This window comes from Hippichthys cyanospilos, chromosome 3, assembly GCF_059441005.1.
Source record: "Hippichthys cyanospilos isolate Australia breed blue-spotted pipefish chromosome 3, RoL_Hcya_1.0, whole genome shotgun sequence".
NCBI lineage: Eukaryota > Metazoa > Chordata > Actinopteri > Syngnathiformes > Syngnathidae > Hippichthys > Hippichthys cyanospilos.
In genome coordinates, this window is record NC_142371.1 from 27,547,467 (window position 1) to 27,563,885 (window position 16,419).

General features: G+C 38.3%; 3 protein-coding genes across 3 annotated transcripts in view; 2 read left to right on the forward strand and 1 right to left on the reverse strand.

The window, feature by feature from the left end:
• The first annotated feature begins 222 nt into the window (after positions 1 to 222).
• Positions 223 to 7,748, forward strand: LOC148426640 (chromobox protein homolog 3-like). Its single transcript, XM_088411628.1, has 5 exons — positions 223 to 585; positions 1,244 to 1,388; positions 3,857 to 4,001; positions 4,311 to 4,444; positions 5,694 to 7,748. Exons 2-5 carry the CDS (start codon positions 1,249 to 1,251, stop codon positions 5,812 to 5,814), a joined length of 540 nt encoding a protein of 179 aa, XP_088267754.1. The 5' UTR covers positions 223 to 585; positions 1,244 to 1,248; the 3' UTR covers positions 5,815 to 7,748.
• A 2,515-nt stretch (positions 7,749 to 10,263) lies between these two features.
• Positions 10,264 to 14,668, forward strand: LOC148426641 (sorting nexin-10B-like). Its single transcript, XM_088410464.1, has 6 exons — positions 10,264 to 10,369; positions 10,553 to 10,665; positions 10,734 to 10,834; positions 10,920 to 11,021; positions 12,911 to 13,120; positions 13,649 to 14,668. Exons 1-6 carry the CDS (start codon positions 10,360 to 10,362, stop codon positions 13,767 to 13,769), a joined length of 657 nt encoding a protein of 218 aa, XP_088266590.1. The 5' UTR covers positions 10,264 to 10,359; the 3' UTR covers positions 13,770 to 14,668.
• LOC148426642 (src kinase-associated phosphoprotein 2-like) overlaps positions 12,378 to 16,419 on the reverse strand; it is a 31,210-nt gene continuing 27,168 nt past the window's right edge. Inside the window, exon 13 of the transcript XR_015865064.1 lies at positions 12,378 to 12,505. The gene's annotated coding sequence lies outside the window, so the exon portion shown is untranslated. The remainder of the gene's footprint in view (positions 12,506 to 16,419) is intronic.

Below are 16,419 nucleotides of genomic sequence, written 5' to 3' on the forward strand. Positions count from 1 at the left end.
TCATTGATGTTTGAGAGGTCGACCAGTGCACATCGCTCCGTGCAAATTGGTATCTGTCTTCGAAGACAATATATTGAAAGTCTATTGACATAAAATATATCACTAGTGTAATATGGAGATCTTTTTAAATAGTAATAATAAAAAAACAATAACAACAACAATGAATGCCCACTACTACTGAGAAAATGTCACTCGGCGTGTCATATCCAGGTGACACCCAAGGGTGGCGGCGCTGCTTCCGGACGAACGGCCCGCGAGGACGCGGACGAGACGGACTGGCGTGTGATTGGTCGACGGCGTGCGCGCTCCCGTCGTCTCCTCCCGGTTTTCCTGGCATGACCTTTTCCCTTGGCAACCACTTCCTTCCTCCGAGCATCCAACGGCCATCTTTAATCTCAACTCGGCCACCACAAAGTTCTTTCCTCGCACGTGAACACGGCGGAGCGGCTCGTTTGGCGGTACCGAAGACGAGAAGTGCGGGGTACTACTCTCCGGACGTGCCCCCCCTCCCCTGCTCCAAACCTCCCCCGTACCGAACCGAACCGAAGGACCGAAGCGGGGCTGTTGTTTTAACACCACAATAACGTACGTGTTTTCCCACGCAGCGTGAATGAGCCGAACCGGTCCCACACAAATGTCGAACCTGTTCCGCAAACTAAAACATGAGGACGAGTGGCGTGTTTGTATGGTAGCGTGTTGGCTTCCGGGTAGAATCCAGCAGGTGGAGCTATATAAACATACGTCATTGGGCTCTTGTGCGAAGAACACAGCAGATCACATCACTTGCTACACTTTATTACTTTTATTGCTACCTCGTGTTCGGTTATACTTTAGTGTTGTATTGCTGGTAGACTTTACATCCATGTTTTGTCATGTTTATGTACACGGTTGCTGTTAAATAAAGTAAAAAAAAAAAAAAAAAACAGATCACGTCATTGTTGATGACTAATCTATATTGAATCACTACAAATACTTTAGAAAACCCATGGGTATCGCCAAGCGATAGTGTAATGATGATCTCATCTAATTTTACCTGAAAAATATACTTAGAATATATAAATAGATACGTATGAGCATTTCTTGACTCCAAATGTGAAGATTGTATTTTATCTTGCAACTGCTTTTGACAAATAGCTGACTGTCTGCAAATTGGGATTCCAGGCGAGACGACTAATCAAACAAATCACATGAAGCTTCGAAACCAAAATGACCTTTGAACTCACAATTGTGTGGCCTTTTGCAGGAAGGATGAGGAAGAAGCAGACAGCCAAGCAGAGGAAGACAGAGGATTCTGACATGGTGCAGGAGTTTGCGGTTGAGAAGATCACTCGTCGTAGGATCGTCAATGGAAGAGTGGAGTACTTCTTAAAGTGGAAAGGCTTCACCGAGTAAGTACCCACCCCCCACCCCCCCATATTAAGGGGGGGGGGGGGCATACTTTTCTCAAAATCCATTTACTAATTTGTTAAACATGTCAAAGAAACAATTACATATTGTATATATTTCCAACTTAAATTGGGAAAGAGTAGTCGGTGATGAGGCAAATAATTTAGGAAGTTTTGGATGGCCAACGGCCATGTTTGCCACTAGACCAGAGGTCAGCAGCCTGTGGCTCTGGAGCCCCATGCGACTCTTTCATCCTTACGTTGCGGCTCTCCGTGGTTTGGGAAAAAACAAAAAATTAAAAATGCTTGGTTCAGATTGACTACATGGATGGCGTAACAAGCGACGCATTTGAATTGCAGTCAATGAAGTTTGCGCGTTTGGGTGATACGGCATCATCAATAGCAGGGGTGGCCAAGTTCGGTCCTCAAGAGCCACAATCCAGTGTGTTTTCAATATATCTCTTCAACCAACAAACCTGACTCAAATCAGCGTTGTTATCAGGATTCAGCAAAGCATGCTGATGAGCTAATCATTTGAATCAGATGTGTTAGTTGAAGGGACAAAATGAAAACAGGCTGGATTGTGGCTCTTGAGGACCAAACTTGGCCACCCCTGATCTATAGGGTGTGTTCGTGCAATGGGACACGAAACGTGACGCAAGACAGACAATCAGTTTCGGCAAGGTAAAAACAGGAAACAGAAATATAGCGCGGCCATTAAAAATTAAAGTACTTGAAGACTTCTTAACACAAAATAAATGTCATCTTAATGCCCCTGCGTCTGAATGAGGGTGGACTCAAACATTGGGTAAGTCTTCTTGTTCTTTTCTTGAAACCAAGAAGGTAACAACTTTAGCTAACACAAACACCGCTAAAAGCTAAATGACAAACAAGGAACGAAAACAAGAAAGAAAGTGCACCCTTCCACAATAAAAGCAAATATTTCTAAATAAGATAACACTGGTAAGTAAACAATACAAACTGGAGCACTAGAGGAATTCTCAACACTGAATAAAGCTTATCTTAATGTGCCTCTTTGTGAACATAGATGGATTAAATGTTGGTTTGGTCTGCTTGCTTCTTTTAATGAAAATAACGTGGTACAATCTTGCTTAACAAAATCAGCTGCTAACGCACAACTGATTCGACCACTCCCACACATGTGTGTGTAATATATATATATATATATATATATATATATATATATATATATATATATATATATATATAATGTGTGTATATATATATATATAATGTGTGTATATATATATATATATATATATATATATATATATATATATAATGTGTGTATATATACACACATTATATATATATATATATATATATATATATATATATATATATATATATATATATATATATGTATATATATATATGTATATATATATATGTGTGTATATATACACACATACACCCACAGTGGGCCTCCATGTTACGACATTAATCCGTTCCGCGGTTGGGGTCGTAAGGCGAATTCGACGTATGACGGGCAGTCCAAACCTAAGTTAAATAGCTAATGCGTTTAGAACCCCGGGTAAAAACATTAAAATTGTACACACATAATAAAAATTGGTACCAAAATAGTATAGTAAGTGCTACGTATATATAATATACGTGTACAATAAGAAAACATCCTAAATACAAAATATAGAAAGGATTTATTTACCTTTGAGTGCCGCTTGTTATGCTCATATTCCCTAATAAGGGTTATCTCCTGCATCATTTCCATATGAATCATCTTTTTACTTCTCTCTTTAACATAACTAGTAATCTTGGGACCCATGGCTAACCCTTTCAAATTTGAATCAAGCAGTAAAATGCACTATAAATACGATTTTGTAACCACTCACAATCAAACAAAGCTTTACTGTTCAGCCATTTTGAAATGAGTGAGGCCGACCAATAGCAGACCACCATCTCCGTGAGGAGAAGCTGACCAATAGCAGAATTGTAGTGACTCGTTGCAGGGACGGCAACTGAAAATAAGTGTAATTACCTAAAATCGCCTGCAGATGGAGATGAAACAACACAAATACTGCCAAGCCCCTAGGGTCATGACAGTTGCAAAATGTGAAAATGTCATAAATACGCAATGAAAAAACTCAGTATTCCACGTCGCAACATGAAAATGATGTAAATCAGGGTAGTTGTAAAGTTATTAGGAGTAGCCTTGTCATTTTGAATATATTGTGTGGACCACTGAAAAAGTCATGGCCACAAATCCCCTGAGCCATAGTTTGGACACATCTGTACTATAAGTTCACTTTCTTTATGAATGACTTTAAATTTAAAAAAAAATGCATTGGAACTGTTTGTGTATCATCATTAATTATTTCACTACAAGTGATTTTCAGATAGATGTCAAATTCTCTTTAATCTTCTTTTATTGGAGCACTCTTTTAATTACCGTGTGACTTAGCAAGCACTACTTATACTCCATCTGCTTCCAGTGCAGAAAATACGTGGGAGCCCGAGGATAACCTGGACTGTCCTGAACTGATTGAGGAGTATCTGAGAAATAACCTCACGCACAACAATGAGGAAGAGGACCAGGAGTTTGTTCCGAAAGAAGAAATGATGGAGGAGACAGAAATAGTGAGTGTGCTCTCTGGGAATTGGAACGTTTCCATTTTTTTTTTTAACACCTAAATGTTGACCAAGGCAGAACGAGTAAATATAATATACTGTGGTCACACAACATACAAGTAGAATACTATTTAACAAAATAAAAATTCTAAGACTTTTCGAATATTTGGGGGGGGGGCATTTTTCTTTTTTACAATCAGCTGACATGACTTGAAGGCGTACACTTTGAAAGTGACCACTTTGTTCCTTTTTCCCACGTGTTGTTTGAACGATTTTCTCTTTGTTAAAACCACTTCCGACTTTTTCTACTTGATTTAGTCCCCGCCACAGCTACACTCTCAGCCCTGCGGCAAGGATCCAGACTCGCCCGCAGACTCGAGCGCTTACCCCGAGCTTGAGTGCATCATCGGCTCCGCAGACAAACGGGGAGAGCTCGTGTTTTTAGTCAAATGGTAACGTCACTTCTTCCTCTTTTTGTAAACTGTGCAGTTTTACAATGAGTAAATGGGGATTTGGTGTTTGTGCAATGGCTGGAAGTATGTGACCAGGACACTAAATTCATGGAAATGGTGCCTTAAGTTGTGGCTTGATTTTCCCCCTGCCTTTGCTCATTTACAAAAACAACAATAGCATTACTTAAAACAAGATTAGCCATTCCAAAAATTGTTTTTTTGCAGCAACTTTTACAAAGTTCCATAGATATAATGAAAAACTAATATTTCCTTAGGAAAATCAATCAATCAAATCAATCAAATTTTATTTATATAGCCCTAAATCACCGAAGTCTCAAAGGGCTTCACAGATGAAAAGAGGTCGTACAGAGACATCTTTTCAGTATAAGGTACACAACAGCATCCCCTGTCAAAGCTCCCAGAAGGGGAAGGAAACACTCAAAAAACCCCAGGAAAAAAAGGATATTTCCCGACAAAAATAAATGGAAATACCATTATTTCAGCCTCACAATAAAAAACACATCATTTTTCTTAAAGGGGAAGTTAGCTCAATTGTTAGAAAAAAAAAAAATCAATCTATGCGCCACCAATAGTCTAAACATGGCATGCTGAATCATATAATTAACATTGTGTTTGTGGAATATGTATCGGTAGGTGAGTTACACCTGTTTTGTTTTGGGTTGTTGTTTTTTTTTTTCCAAATAATCCAACACATGGAGCATACATTTTGTCACTCACTGTTTACCGAAAATGACAACACAATCTGAGGTCAGGTAACAACCAACATGATGAATAAAAACAGCTTGATTTGGTTCAATGCACATTTCCAAATTGCAATATTAATCTGAATGCTGGGCTTGGACTAGTGGCGTTGCAAAGGACATACAAAAATGATTTTGGGTTTGACTTCCCCTTTAAATTAGAAAAAAAAACTGTGTGCTAAAGTATTTGCGATTCGTAATTAATTTAAAACATACAGTAATTTGTTAATTAAATGCAAAGCAGGAAACAATTCGTGTCACTCGGTAAACTGGAATAAAATTAGTTGTTTTCTGCAGGGGATATAGAATATGTGCCTAAGTATTGTTATGTTGTCTGTCGACAAGTGTTGCTGCATGGTTTTTGTTGTAATATTAAAGCAGTGGTAAAAACTATATTCACAGTGACTGAAATATTGATGCTAGTATTGTTATCCCACGCATTATTCTTTGTATGATCCAGCGGGTTGCTTTTGCATGTCGCGCCGCAGGAAGAACTCCGGCGATGTGGCCCTGCTACCAGCTCACGAGGCCAGCGCCAGGTGCCCCCAGGCTGTCATCGACTTCTACGAACAGAAGCTGACGTGGCATTGCGGAGATGACGAGCAGTGACGCGCGCCGTCGCGGGTCGAGGTGATACTACGGCGTGGATTTTTGAAGTTTTACCTCTCTTGAGCGCCGTCGCTCAGCTGACCTCAAGCGCATAACAGCGATAGATACTAAAGGCTGCCTTTTTTGCAGCCGATTAACCCGTAGCCTCTCCTTGTGTTATCATGTAGCACACGCTATCACTGTGGACTGTTTGTATGTTTTTTTTGAAGGTAGTAATGTCATGTTTCAGCTCTTTTTTTTTTTTCTTTTCCAGTGTGTGTTGTAGCACATTTTAGCAGCAGGCAGGGAAGTAACAACTCTGCACTCAACTTAGAAGTCAGGAAAGTTGTAATTGTGTATTATGTACTGAAGAAGTCGCTGCAGTGTCAACTTAACCCGTCATATGTGACAGAGCGCATATCTTGTAGTTTGAGTATTTCAAGGAAATAGTAGTTCAGTGTATTGTTTTACATAAAATACCCCTTCAAAAATTACTTGGCTTGGCTAGTACGCTCATATCGGCTAACAGTAACTCATTCAGTCCCAAAGAATTACTTTTACGTTTTTTACGAGTGCAGATATTCAATCCCAGGTATTTATTTACTTTTTTCTTTTTTCCCCCAAGTGTTTGGCTAAAAGGAGGTTTAAAATAGCGGGTACTAAATGAAGTAAGTGCTTAAAGGGACACTATGTAAGATTTAGACAGTTTTTCAGTAAAAAGGAAGAAATTAAATCATTATAAATTTCAAAAACTTGCAAGTAAATGTTTTCTTAACGACCAACAGTATGTTTTGAATATAATCATAGATCTAGTCATCATTAAATGATATTACATGGAGGCTGCCATGTCTGTTAAAGCTACGGATAATGGTAAATGCAGCACCTCCTGCTGTCTGTAATGGTTTAAATCTTACACAGTGTCGCTTTAAGTAAAGTAATTGATTACTTTAGGCATTTTGATATAAAAGTAACCCATTATTTTAGGCAGTTAAGTGTTAAAATAATCAATTACTTTATAGTACATAATTGATTACTTTAATATTTACTGATTTAGTAATTGAGTAATCAATTTCTTAGTACCTAAAGTAATTGTGTTTTTAAGTAATCAATTACTTAAAGGACCGAGTAATAGATTACTCTTAGTACATTAGTACCAGAAATAATCACATAAGTACATAAGTGATCACTTTGTACCTCCATGTATTTAGTACAAGCCAGTTTTAGATCCTCGCATAGCCAAAAACTTGAAAAAAATGTATCAAATATAAATCGGTTTATGGGATTGACGGGCTTGATAATGTAAAAATATGTCTTTGGGATTGAATCGCTTACAATGAAGTAGCACCGTAGGCCCAAATGTTCCTCAAATAGGAGGCAGAGGTAACAGTCCTAAAATTATTGTAAGCTACTTTAAGCATTATGGGCACATGAGCACAGTGATTAAATAAGCTGAAAAAAAACGACTTAAATAACAATCCAATAAAAAAAATATTTTGTGCAAAGGTCCAATAAAAATTGTGCCTAAATGTTTGAAAACAAACAGTTACGCTGTGTAAAAATGTATTTACAACTGAACTGTACTTAACATATGAACTGTACTGGATTTTTTTTTCTTTTTTTTTAAGTTGAAGCCACTGCAACATGCTCAGTTTGAAGTTAATTCAGTGATTCTATCATGTACCACTAGGGGGAGCTTGTGTGCCATTATTGTTACTCTTGACCACCTTTTGAGAACCACTGCACTACCTGTACTTGACTACTCGAAGCACTGTTGAGTGTTGATAAACACTGTGAGCTAAATCTGGCCAGGTTCATCTCTTAGCTGTGTTGTTCTGCTTAATTGCCATCAAAAAGAGATTCTAAATTTGACACAAAGGTGAGCAAAGAAATTGTAATCTTTGTCATTGTCGTCAAATTCCTGCTGTTCATATTAAAATTTCATCAGTCAGTGTGCACTTTTTTTTCCAAGTGTACATTTATTTTTTACAACCGTGCCCAACTGCATAATTATGTTTGCTAAATTTATTATAATCAATGTGTATTTGTGTGAAAAGCTAGTTCCATTTTTGTCCGTTGTGATGCTCATTTTCAAAGTACCGAAAGCTTTTAAATTAACGTAGCAGAGTCGAGCTTTTTGTAAATGAAACCACTCTGTACATTGAAGGGGAAATAATGTTAACTGCAAAGTACTTGGATATATGTACTTACTAACTTTTTTATTTCCTGTCTTGGTGTCTTGTGAAATTTATTTAGCGGCTGATGTTTTATTCAAAATGATCACCCTGCATATTTCCAATTAACTGCTTTATACCAAATATTTCTTTCAAAAGATTGACTTTTTTTCATTCAAAATGGTGCTAATCACCAGTGATAAGCAAAAAATAAAAAAAATGCCTTAACTGCTCTGAAAGAGTTGTGCAGAATTTTAGTACAGTCTCTAAAAAGTTTAAACGTTGCACTTTAGATGAGCATTTGGATTTCCTCGCTCAGTTAATCCTCACGTGCATGGAACATACATTGGACTTAAATTTACACCTTCCGAATAAAACACACCTAATCTACTACAGAGCGCAGTTACGTTGTATGTGCGTGTGTAAAGACTGTGGATACGTGACGTGGCTGCAAATAAAAGAATCCTTGTGGGACCTTTACTCAAGGCAACGTGTATTCTTTTTCCTCACGCGCTCGCAACCGCAAAAATCTGACAGCAAATGTAAGCAATAATGTTACTTCAATGACAAGGTTTTTCAGGGGTCTTGTTAGGACATTTTTGTTCTTCAAAACTGTAGTTTTAATAGTTTTGTTTCACGAGTAAATTTTACACACAGGTGACTCTTTTGGGAGCATAAATCTTTTGTCTTTGATTTTTTATCCTTCTGATATGCCGAAATAGTTGTTTTTGCTTAATATCATAATCTCAACAGAAACTCAGTAATTGTGGTTCCATGAAGTTGTGACATAAAAAAAAATTGGAATGTCAGATTAACATGATTTGTTAAATAATTACAGTCATAGTTAAAGCATTATTTTCTTAAATCACGTTAATCTAATTTTAAATCTTTAACTTTGTGCTTTCTGTATGCAGATTAAATGTCTTTTTATGCATCGGGCTTCTTGTGTTTGGGTTGTTTGGGGTTTGGAAAACAAAGGTCAACCGCACCCTGAAGTGGATGTTGATTCATTGTCATTGTGTTTGACAAAATCTGATAGGCTCTTCTCGTGGGTTGGACGGCACAAAGAAAACATGAAAATGGAAGAGCATGTGAGAGGAGTTCTACAAATTTTACTTAAAAGAAAAAAAAATGTTCCTAGAAATAGTGATATGCAGTTCGTAAGAAGGAGCTTATTTAGCACAGAAGCAGCTCATCTTTAGCCTGCCACATAAATGCAAAGCACCCAGTTGCAATTGCAGCCACAGCTAATGATAGCAAAAGTAGCACCCATAGCAACACTCTTTCCCAAACTATACTCAAGAACTTCCCGTGTTTGAGCAAGTCTGTAACGGACATGATGGACAATATTTTAATGTTATTTAGTAATCTGGCGAGAAAAAAAATGAGAAAAAAAAAACAAAACAGTACCATTCATCTTGGTGGTTGAAACGAAAGGTTGTCAGCACTTGGGACTAGTCTCAAATACAGCAGAAGGTAAATGGTTACAACTACATCTGTTAAAGAAATTAAAATGAGAGAAGCTAATACTTTCTTGTTGTGTGTCAATCTTTTGATTTGTCAAAAAAGTATCATTTGAAAAATTTATGTGAGATTAAAGTTATATGAATTAATTACAGGTTCATCTCTTTTTTTCATCTTGAGAGCACAAATCAAAACATGTTTTAGCTAAGATATCTTTTGGAATTATTGCCAAAAGTTCAACCTTGGCTTCTTGATAATAATTCTAAAAGCTGTTTGGCACAAACAACGCTGCTTAAAGGAAAAAAAAAGCCAAGGTGAATGGAATAATAAAAAGTTTGAAATCATTATGAGTACTAACACGTTGCAGTCATACTTCTAGAAACAAGCAAACAAAAAGTCAGGAAAAGCCTGCAAGAATATCCGAATTTGCTTTGGGGTGAATCAGTGGCACTTTAAATGTTGCGAGCTATGCGCTGACTCAGATTTGAACTTACGAGCGATTGGTTAAATCTGAGCACAGCCACATCATCGGTTTCAAGGGGGTGTGCACACTTTTGCAACTTCCACTTTCAAAAAGATTTGTTGTTGTTGTACTGTGTTTTACTCAGTTTTACTGAGTTTTTGACTCAAATTCTACTCTAATATGTACAAACATGCACTTTTTAGTCGACCGACTGCATACTGCACGTGCCAAATGATTGTTTGAGCTTTGTTTTGCTGCGGCAGCACTGGAAGGGAAAATGGGAGGAGCCAGTGGAAGTCTTATGACTATGCAGTATTTGGAAACCTTTGTCCTTTTTTTTTTTTTTTTTTAACAGCAGAGCTGTAAATAAACCCCTCCAGCTCACTGCTAGGTGCAACACGATCACACATTCTTCTAAAACACACATTGCAACATGGTGACCTGCAAGAGAGGGAACTGACCTTCCAGATGAACTCAGGTAGGCCTAACGATTAAATGTTGACCTTTAACTATGTCTACAAGACCTTTGCCTTTTTGGACCTTAGCAGTAAAAAAACATCTATGGAATTTCCGAACATGTCATGTAACTTCCTCTATCTTGATAAAAAAAAAAAAAAAAAAAAAAAAACCAACAACGCTTCCCTTTTCTCCTCATGGCCAGTATTCCCGCGTGAGTCCTCCATGCAGCAGGTCATCAGCGTGTGGGTTCGAGACCCACGCATCCAAAAGAATGACTTTTGGCATGCATATATGGACTATGAAATTTGCCTACATGTAAGTAAAGCGGCATTTTTTTTTTTCAACCACAAAATATTTATGACTAATTTTGTCATGAATTTTAGACAGACAGTGTTTTCTTCACCAAGAAGATGTCGCGGGTGAGAAGGAGGTTCAGTGAGTTCGTGTGGCTCCGACAAAGGCTGCAAGCAAATTCTATGCTGATGTGAGTGGAAATGATTCAGCACTGTCACACAGCTTCTGGTGTCGTCTCAGTCAAGCGATCATTTTTTGGAAATTGTCCTTGGCAGGGCGCAACTACCGCAGCTGCCCCCAAAGAACCCCTTCTTCAGCCTCAACAACGCACAGCAGATCTCTGAGCGTATGGTGGGCCTCCAGAGGTTCTTGGAACAGTAAGACTCATCATATTTTGGAAAACATTTTTTCAATATTTTGTGGGGTTAAATTGGTCTCTGTCGCAAATCTCGGATACTAGCGCTCTGGATCTAGCATGCAAATGTTCATTTTGAAAATGTTCATTTTCTGATAATGACTTTTTCTGATTATTTTTCTTTTCTCGCATGATCAAGTCTCTTAACATTTTGCAATATCAAAATAAAAGCATGTATCATTCCTGCATTTTCACTTCTAATTTCTTTCTTCCCTTTTTGTTTTGTTTTTTTGTTCTTTTTTTCTCACAACTAACTTGCTTCCAAAATTGGTATTCAAACCCAGAACTTACAACAGTAAGGCAGGCGTGTTGAAGGGGTACTTTACTTATTTGGACATTTTCACCTGTAAAAATGTATTATTATTTTCTATTAATGAATTAGATCAGTTCATTTTCACGTACAATACCGTTAAAATAGGCAGCTCTGTGGCACAGTGGTCCGCCTCACAGTTCAGGGACCCGAGTTCAAATCCACCTCACTTCGTTCTTCCTGTGTGGAGTTTGCATTTTCTCCCCGAGCCCGCATGGGTTCCCTCTGGGCACTCCGGCTTCCTCCCACACTCCAAAAACATGCATAGCTGGTGTATTGGACACACTAAATTGCCCTTAGGTGTGATTGGGTGCATGAATAGTGCCCTGCAATTGGCTGGCAACCAGTTCAGAGAGTTCCGCCCACTGCCCGAAGTCAGCTGGGATAGGCACCAGCAAGCCTGCGACCCTTGTGAGGATAAGCGGCTCTAGAAAATGGATGAATTGATGGATGGATATGGATAAAATCATATTTAGCTATTCGCTTTGACTGAAAATGAAATCACAGTTTCGGGTAACAACCAATCACAGCTCAGCTTGCAGAAATCACATGACCAAAACTAGCTAACTTGGTTCTGAGCAACTGTTGTGATTTTCACTCAAAAGCAAGTGGCAAGTGACATTTTTAAAGGTATTTCTAGGACATGAAAAATAATAGTTGTGAAATGATATACAAAGTATAACATTCTCACTGCTGAAGATGGCTAAAATTGTAAAGTGCACCTTTATTCACTCAATTGTCATGTTGTTCATGCTTCCACTGTTTCCTTTTTGACTCTTTTATAATCTTCTTTTCCCCATTTTAAAACACCATTGTATTTTTTTTCATTTCCTGTGGCGTTTGGGCCTCCCTGCTACAGTAGGTTTCCTCCATAATAACGTCACTGTCTGTAAAGTAGTCCCTGAATTACCATCAGGCAAACACAGGCAATACTGATTAGGAATTAAATGTTCTTTAATTTAAAAAGGAACATGAAGTATAAAATTGACTTTCCAACAGTGTTCAGCCCCACTTTTCTACAAATGGTATTCAATATACTTACCTTGTTTTTGAGAATCTGAGAGGAAACTGGAGTACCCAGAGAAAACCCACACAGAACTTGTGAAGGCCAGTGTCGGAATCGAACCCACATGTGCCTGGCGGGTTTGCAGAGAGAACATATTGTTGTAAAGAAATATTTTTATTTGACTTGCCTTTTAAGGACAAATCAAGTTGACAGTTGGCAGATGATGGTAAAGAAGGTTCAAAATATTTGCAGTACACGAGTGTAGAGTGCCCCATGACTGGGTTTGCCTCGGGCTTCAATGCAAAAAGTACCCCCCTTATTGTTGTCACATGTTGACAAATACTTTTGGTTTGGTTTGTTTTTAATGTACAACTCCTTTTTGATTTGAGGCAAGCAAAGTTTCTGTCCAGTTAAATGGAACAGAAGTGGAAAACTGCCAATTAAATAAATGATTCTATCGTTTCACTTTTTTTTTTGTGTGCGCTTATCAAATGGTCAAAGGACATCCCTAAAATGTTCCTATCTCATCAAGCAGGATCCTCCAGAGTCCTTTGCTGCTCTCCGACAGCTGCTTGCACCTTTTCCTTCAGTCGCAGCTCAGCGTGGCCAAGATGGAGGCCTGCGCCGAAGGGAGAACCCGCTATTCTGTGGCACAAGCGGTGCAGTGCTGTGGCATAAAAAGATTTCTCTCCCAAGAGGCCTTGCAGAAGGAGTCGAGCATCTCCGCCGACTCAGATTCAGACAGGTATCACCTAATATTGTGCCACGTCACAAAACGTCCTTATTTAGAAATTTTATGTTCGTGAATTAGTTTGAACTTTTTGGGGGGAAGGTTCTGACTAATGATACATTGAAAACTCCGAAGCATGAGGCATTAAAGGGCTGTTCCAACATCAAAAATGTACGGTATTATAACTAAAATCGGTAAATCCGGCACAAAAAAAGAGTTTGTTATTGCGAATAGAGGCCACAGGATCAAGTTGATCTTTTTATTAATGAGAGAAGGCAAAGGCATGACTGAGTAAAGCTTCTCTTTTCACTTCAACATCAGTTATTGGTCTCAAGGAGGTAACAAAGCAGTATTTTTATATTTATACTTCTGGTTGGGTTTTTCGGTAGATAATAGAGGATAGGAAATTTGCGGCGTCCTTTCAAAAGTTCAGTATTTGCTGTGTAGTTTTTAGACAGACAGCAATCAAATCAATACATCTGAGCATGGCCATCATCGATGACACAAAATGTGATGTAGTCTGCCTTGTTTTTCTTCATATAGCTCTGAGTGCAGGGATTCAGAGTGCCGGATTAAAGAAGATTTGGCATTGACGCAAACTTCATTTGCTCATATGGAAACCGAGCAAGAACAAAACGTCGGCTCTTCCTCCGCTTGTCAATGACACGATCATCATCATCAGGAGAGAAAATACTTGGGAGTCGATCGACGAACAAAGTTAACTGTTACCATGTGCAATTTTTTTGAACAGCTTCTTGTCATTTTGATGTTCTCATTTACATTTATGCGTAAAGCATGTCAAGTAAAGGTCACTATTCAGCGCTTATCGCAACTGTTTACATGTAAAAGTATGCTTGGCAAAAAAATAGTGCCAGAAGGTGGCAGTATTGTAACATTCATCTGTTTTATACCCATACACACGACACAAGTGTGCAGCATGTACGTCGTCTATATTTACTTCCTAAACAAATGTATCACATATCACAGTCATTCAGTGGGCCGACTTCCAGATCTGTAAACACACGTGACTGCTTTTATTAATAAGGTGTGACACGCTTGCCATGTGACCGAGCAGAGTTTTAAGACATGTCAGGGGGGAACTATTCCCCGCAGAATAACTTGCCATCACCACTGTCTCCATTGCATTTGCATAAACCCTCCAGCCCATCCCCGTCAGTATACTATCTGCATATGATGCTTCTACATGTGGAGTTAGCGAATGCAGGTGCTCCCACAGTGCGCAGCAGTGTGCTCATGCAGAGGTAATGAACACTAAACGGAATGAGGCTGGTGTGACATAGAGTATCTGCACAGCTAATTAGATAAGCCCCGTGCTCATTATAGATTCCGAGCAGCAACGCACACAAAGACTGTTGTAAGGAATTGAAAGGATGTGGGTGGGGGGTCGTCACCTCAGAAGCACGGTTGGGTGAGGAGCCCTCCAACTCAAATTGGATCAAAGATGTGTGAAGATGTGTGGGCAGAAAGTTTGCTCATGCACATCCTCTTATGATAATGTTTTCTATATGAAGGCATGTATTACAATATATATTCTATGCGAAACGCTGCAACCCTCCCCAAAAAAATCTTGTCCTTGCGCTGTATGCTAAATTTGAGTTAGCTACATATGTTTACTTTTAAATGTTTTGAATCCCTTTGTTTGTAAATACTATTAAAGATTGTATTCTGTAATTATGCGATGCACATTGAGTTACCTTGTGCATGCCTTGCCAATACTGTATTCATAATCTATATTCTGGTCACACATACTACTGTGACCTTTATATTTGAAGTGGTGATAGAAAATAATTTTTTAAAAATCATTTTGTGTCCCCATGCACTGAAGTGAATTATCCTGCTTTTATTGCATTCTTGGGATCAAACAAATATATATTTTGTGTGTTAGTTACAGCTTGTTGAGAGTGGTACTAGAACCACTCACGGTAATCAGGTTCACGCAAATTGTACTTGGAAAAATCACTGCCAATGTATAAAATTTCAGTTGTATTTCTATGCAAAGTTTTCCTGTACTTAGGTAAAAATAGCATGTTCAAACTGTGTATAAAGTTCAAGTGACTTGCAACAGTGTTACTTGATGAACATTTAGACCAGGGGTGTCCAAACATTTTACTCCGAGGGCCACATACAGATAAATCGAGAGACGTAAGGGCCACGTTAGTATTTTTTATTTGAACTTATTTAATATGGTAAAAAATAAATTTCGCAGGCAATTATTGTTTATATAAAGTTATTTATTGAAAAAAACAACAACAACTACTACTTCAAGGGTTTCGGTTAAAGGTGATGAGGAAAATTAGGATATTTTTTATACTTCTAACGCTGTCCACAATCAAACCCATTTATTTTGAAGAGCATTGCAAGTCGTGTTAAAATGTATTTTTAGTCCATGCCCCGGGCCGCAAAAATGTGGATGGTGGGTTCGCAAATGGCTCCAGGGTCATAGTTTGGACACCTCTGTCTTGCAACTTTACTTTTTATTGTTTTTAATGTGGTCATTATGAAGGGGTTTGGAGAACTCAATATTTTTAAGCACTACTCACGTAGGTTTCACGTGACATTTTTTAGATTTAAAAACAAATGCATATTTGAAGATACGGTACATATTTGTATTCAACATTCCATCCACCTGTCTATTTTCGACTGTTTATCTTGTTCAAGGTCACAGGTGGGTTGGGGCCTATCCCCGAACTACACCCTGAGGCGGTTGCTGGTCAGTCACAGAGACAGACAATTTAGTCTCACATTCAACCATAGGTACCTTTGTGGGCACTGAAGGACGCTGTAAAAAATCAATACAAATACAAATTCAACATAAATCTATTTGTAATGTGCTAAAAAGATGAAGTTTGAGCCCGGATTGGAAAGTATTCCATTCAGTATATATATTTATTTTCCTCCAGAGTACCATACTAATATCGCTGATTTATTTTTCTGTCAACCCACGGAAAACATTAGAAAGAAGAGACTACAGAAATCATGACCCGAGGCTACAAAAAAAAAATAGCAATCATGGAAAATTGCTGCCTTGTGATTGACTGGCGAACAGTCCAAAGTGTAGTCTGCCTATCGCCTGAAGTCAGCGGGGATTGGCTGCGGCTCCCCGTGACCCTGAACAGAAAAAGCGTATAGAAAATGGATGTCTGGATGGATGGATGTGTTATTGCTATGTTTTTGATAGAAAACTCATGACTATAGATTCTTAAAATATGGGATAGCTAATGCAGGAGGTTGCCCCATTTCTTTTCATCATATAGCACTTTGTGGCCAGCAATTAAAGATATAATGTTAGGTTA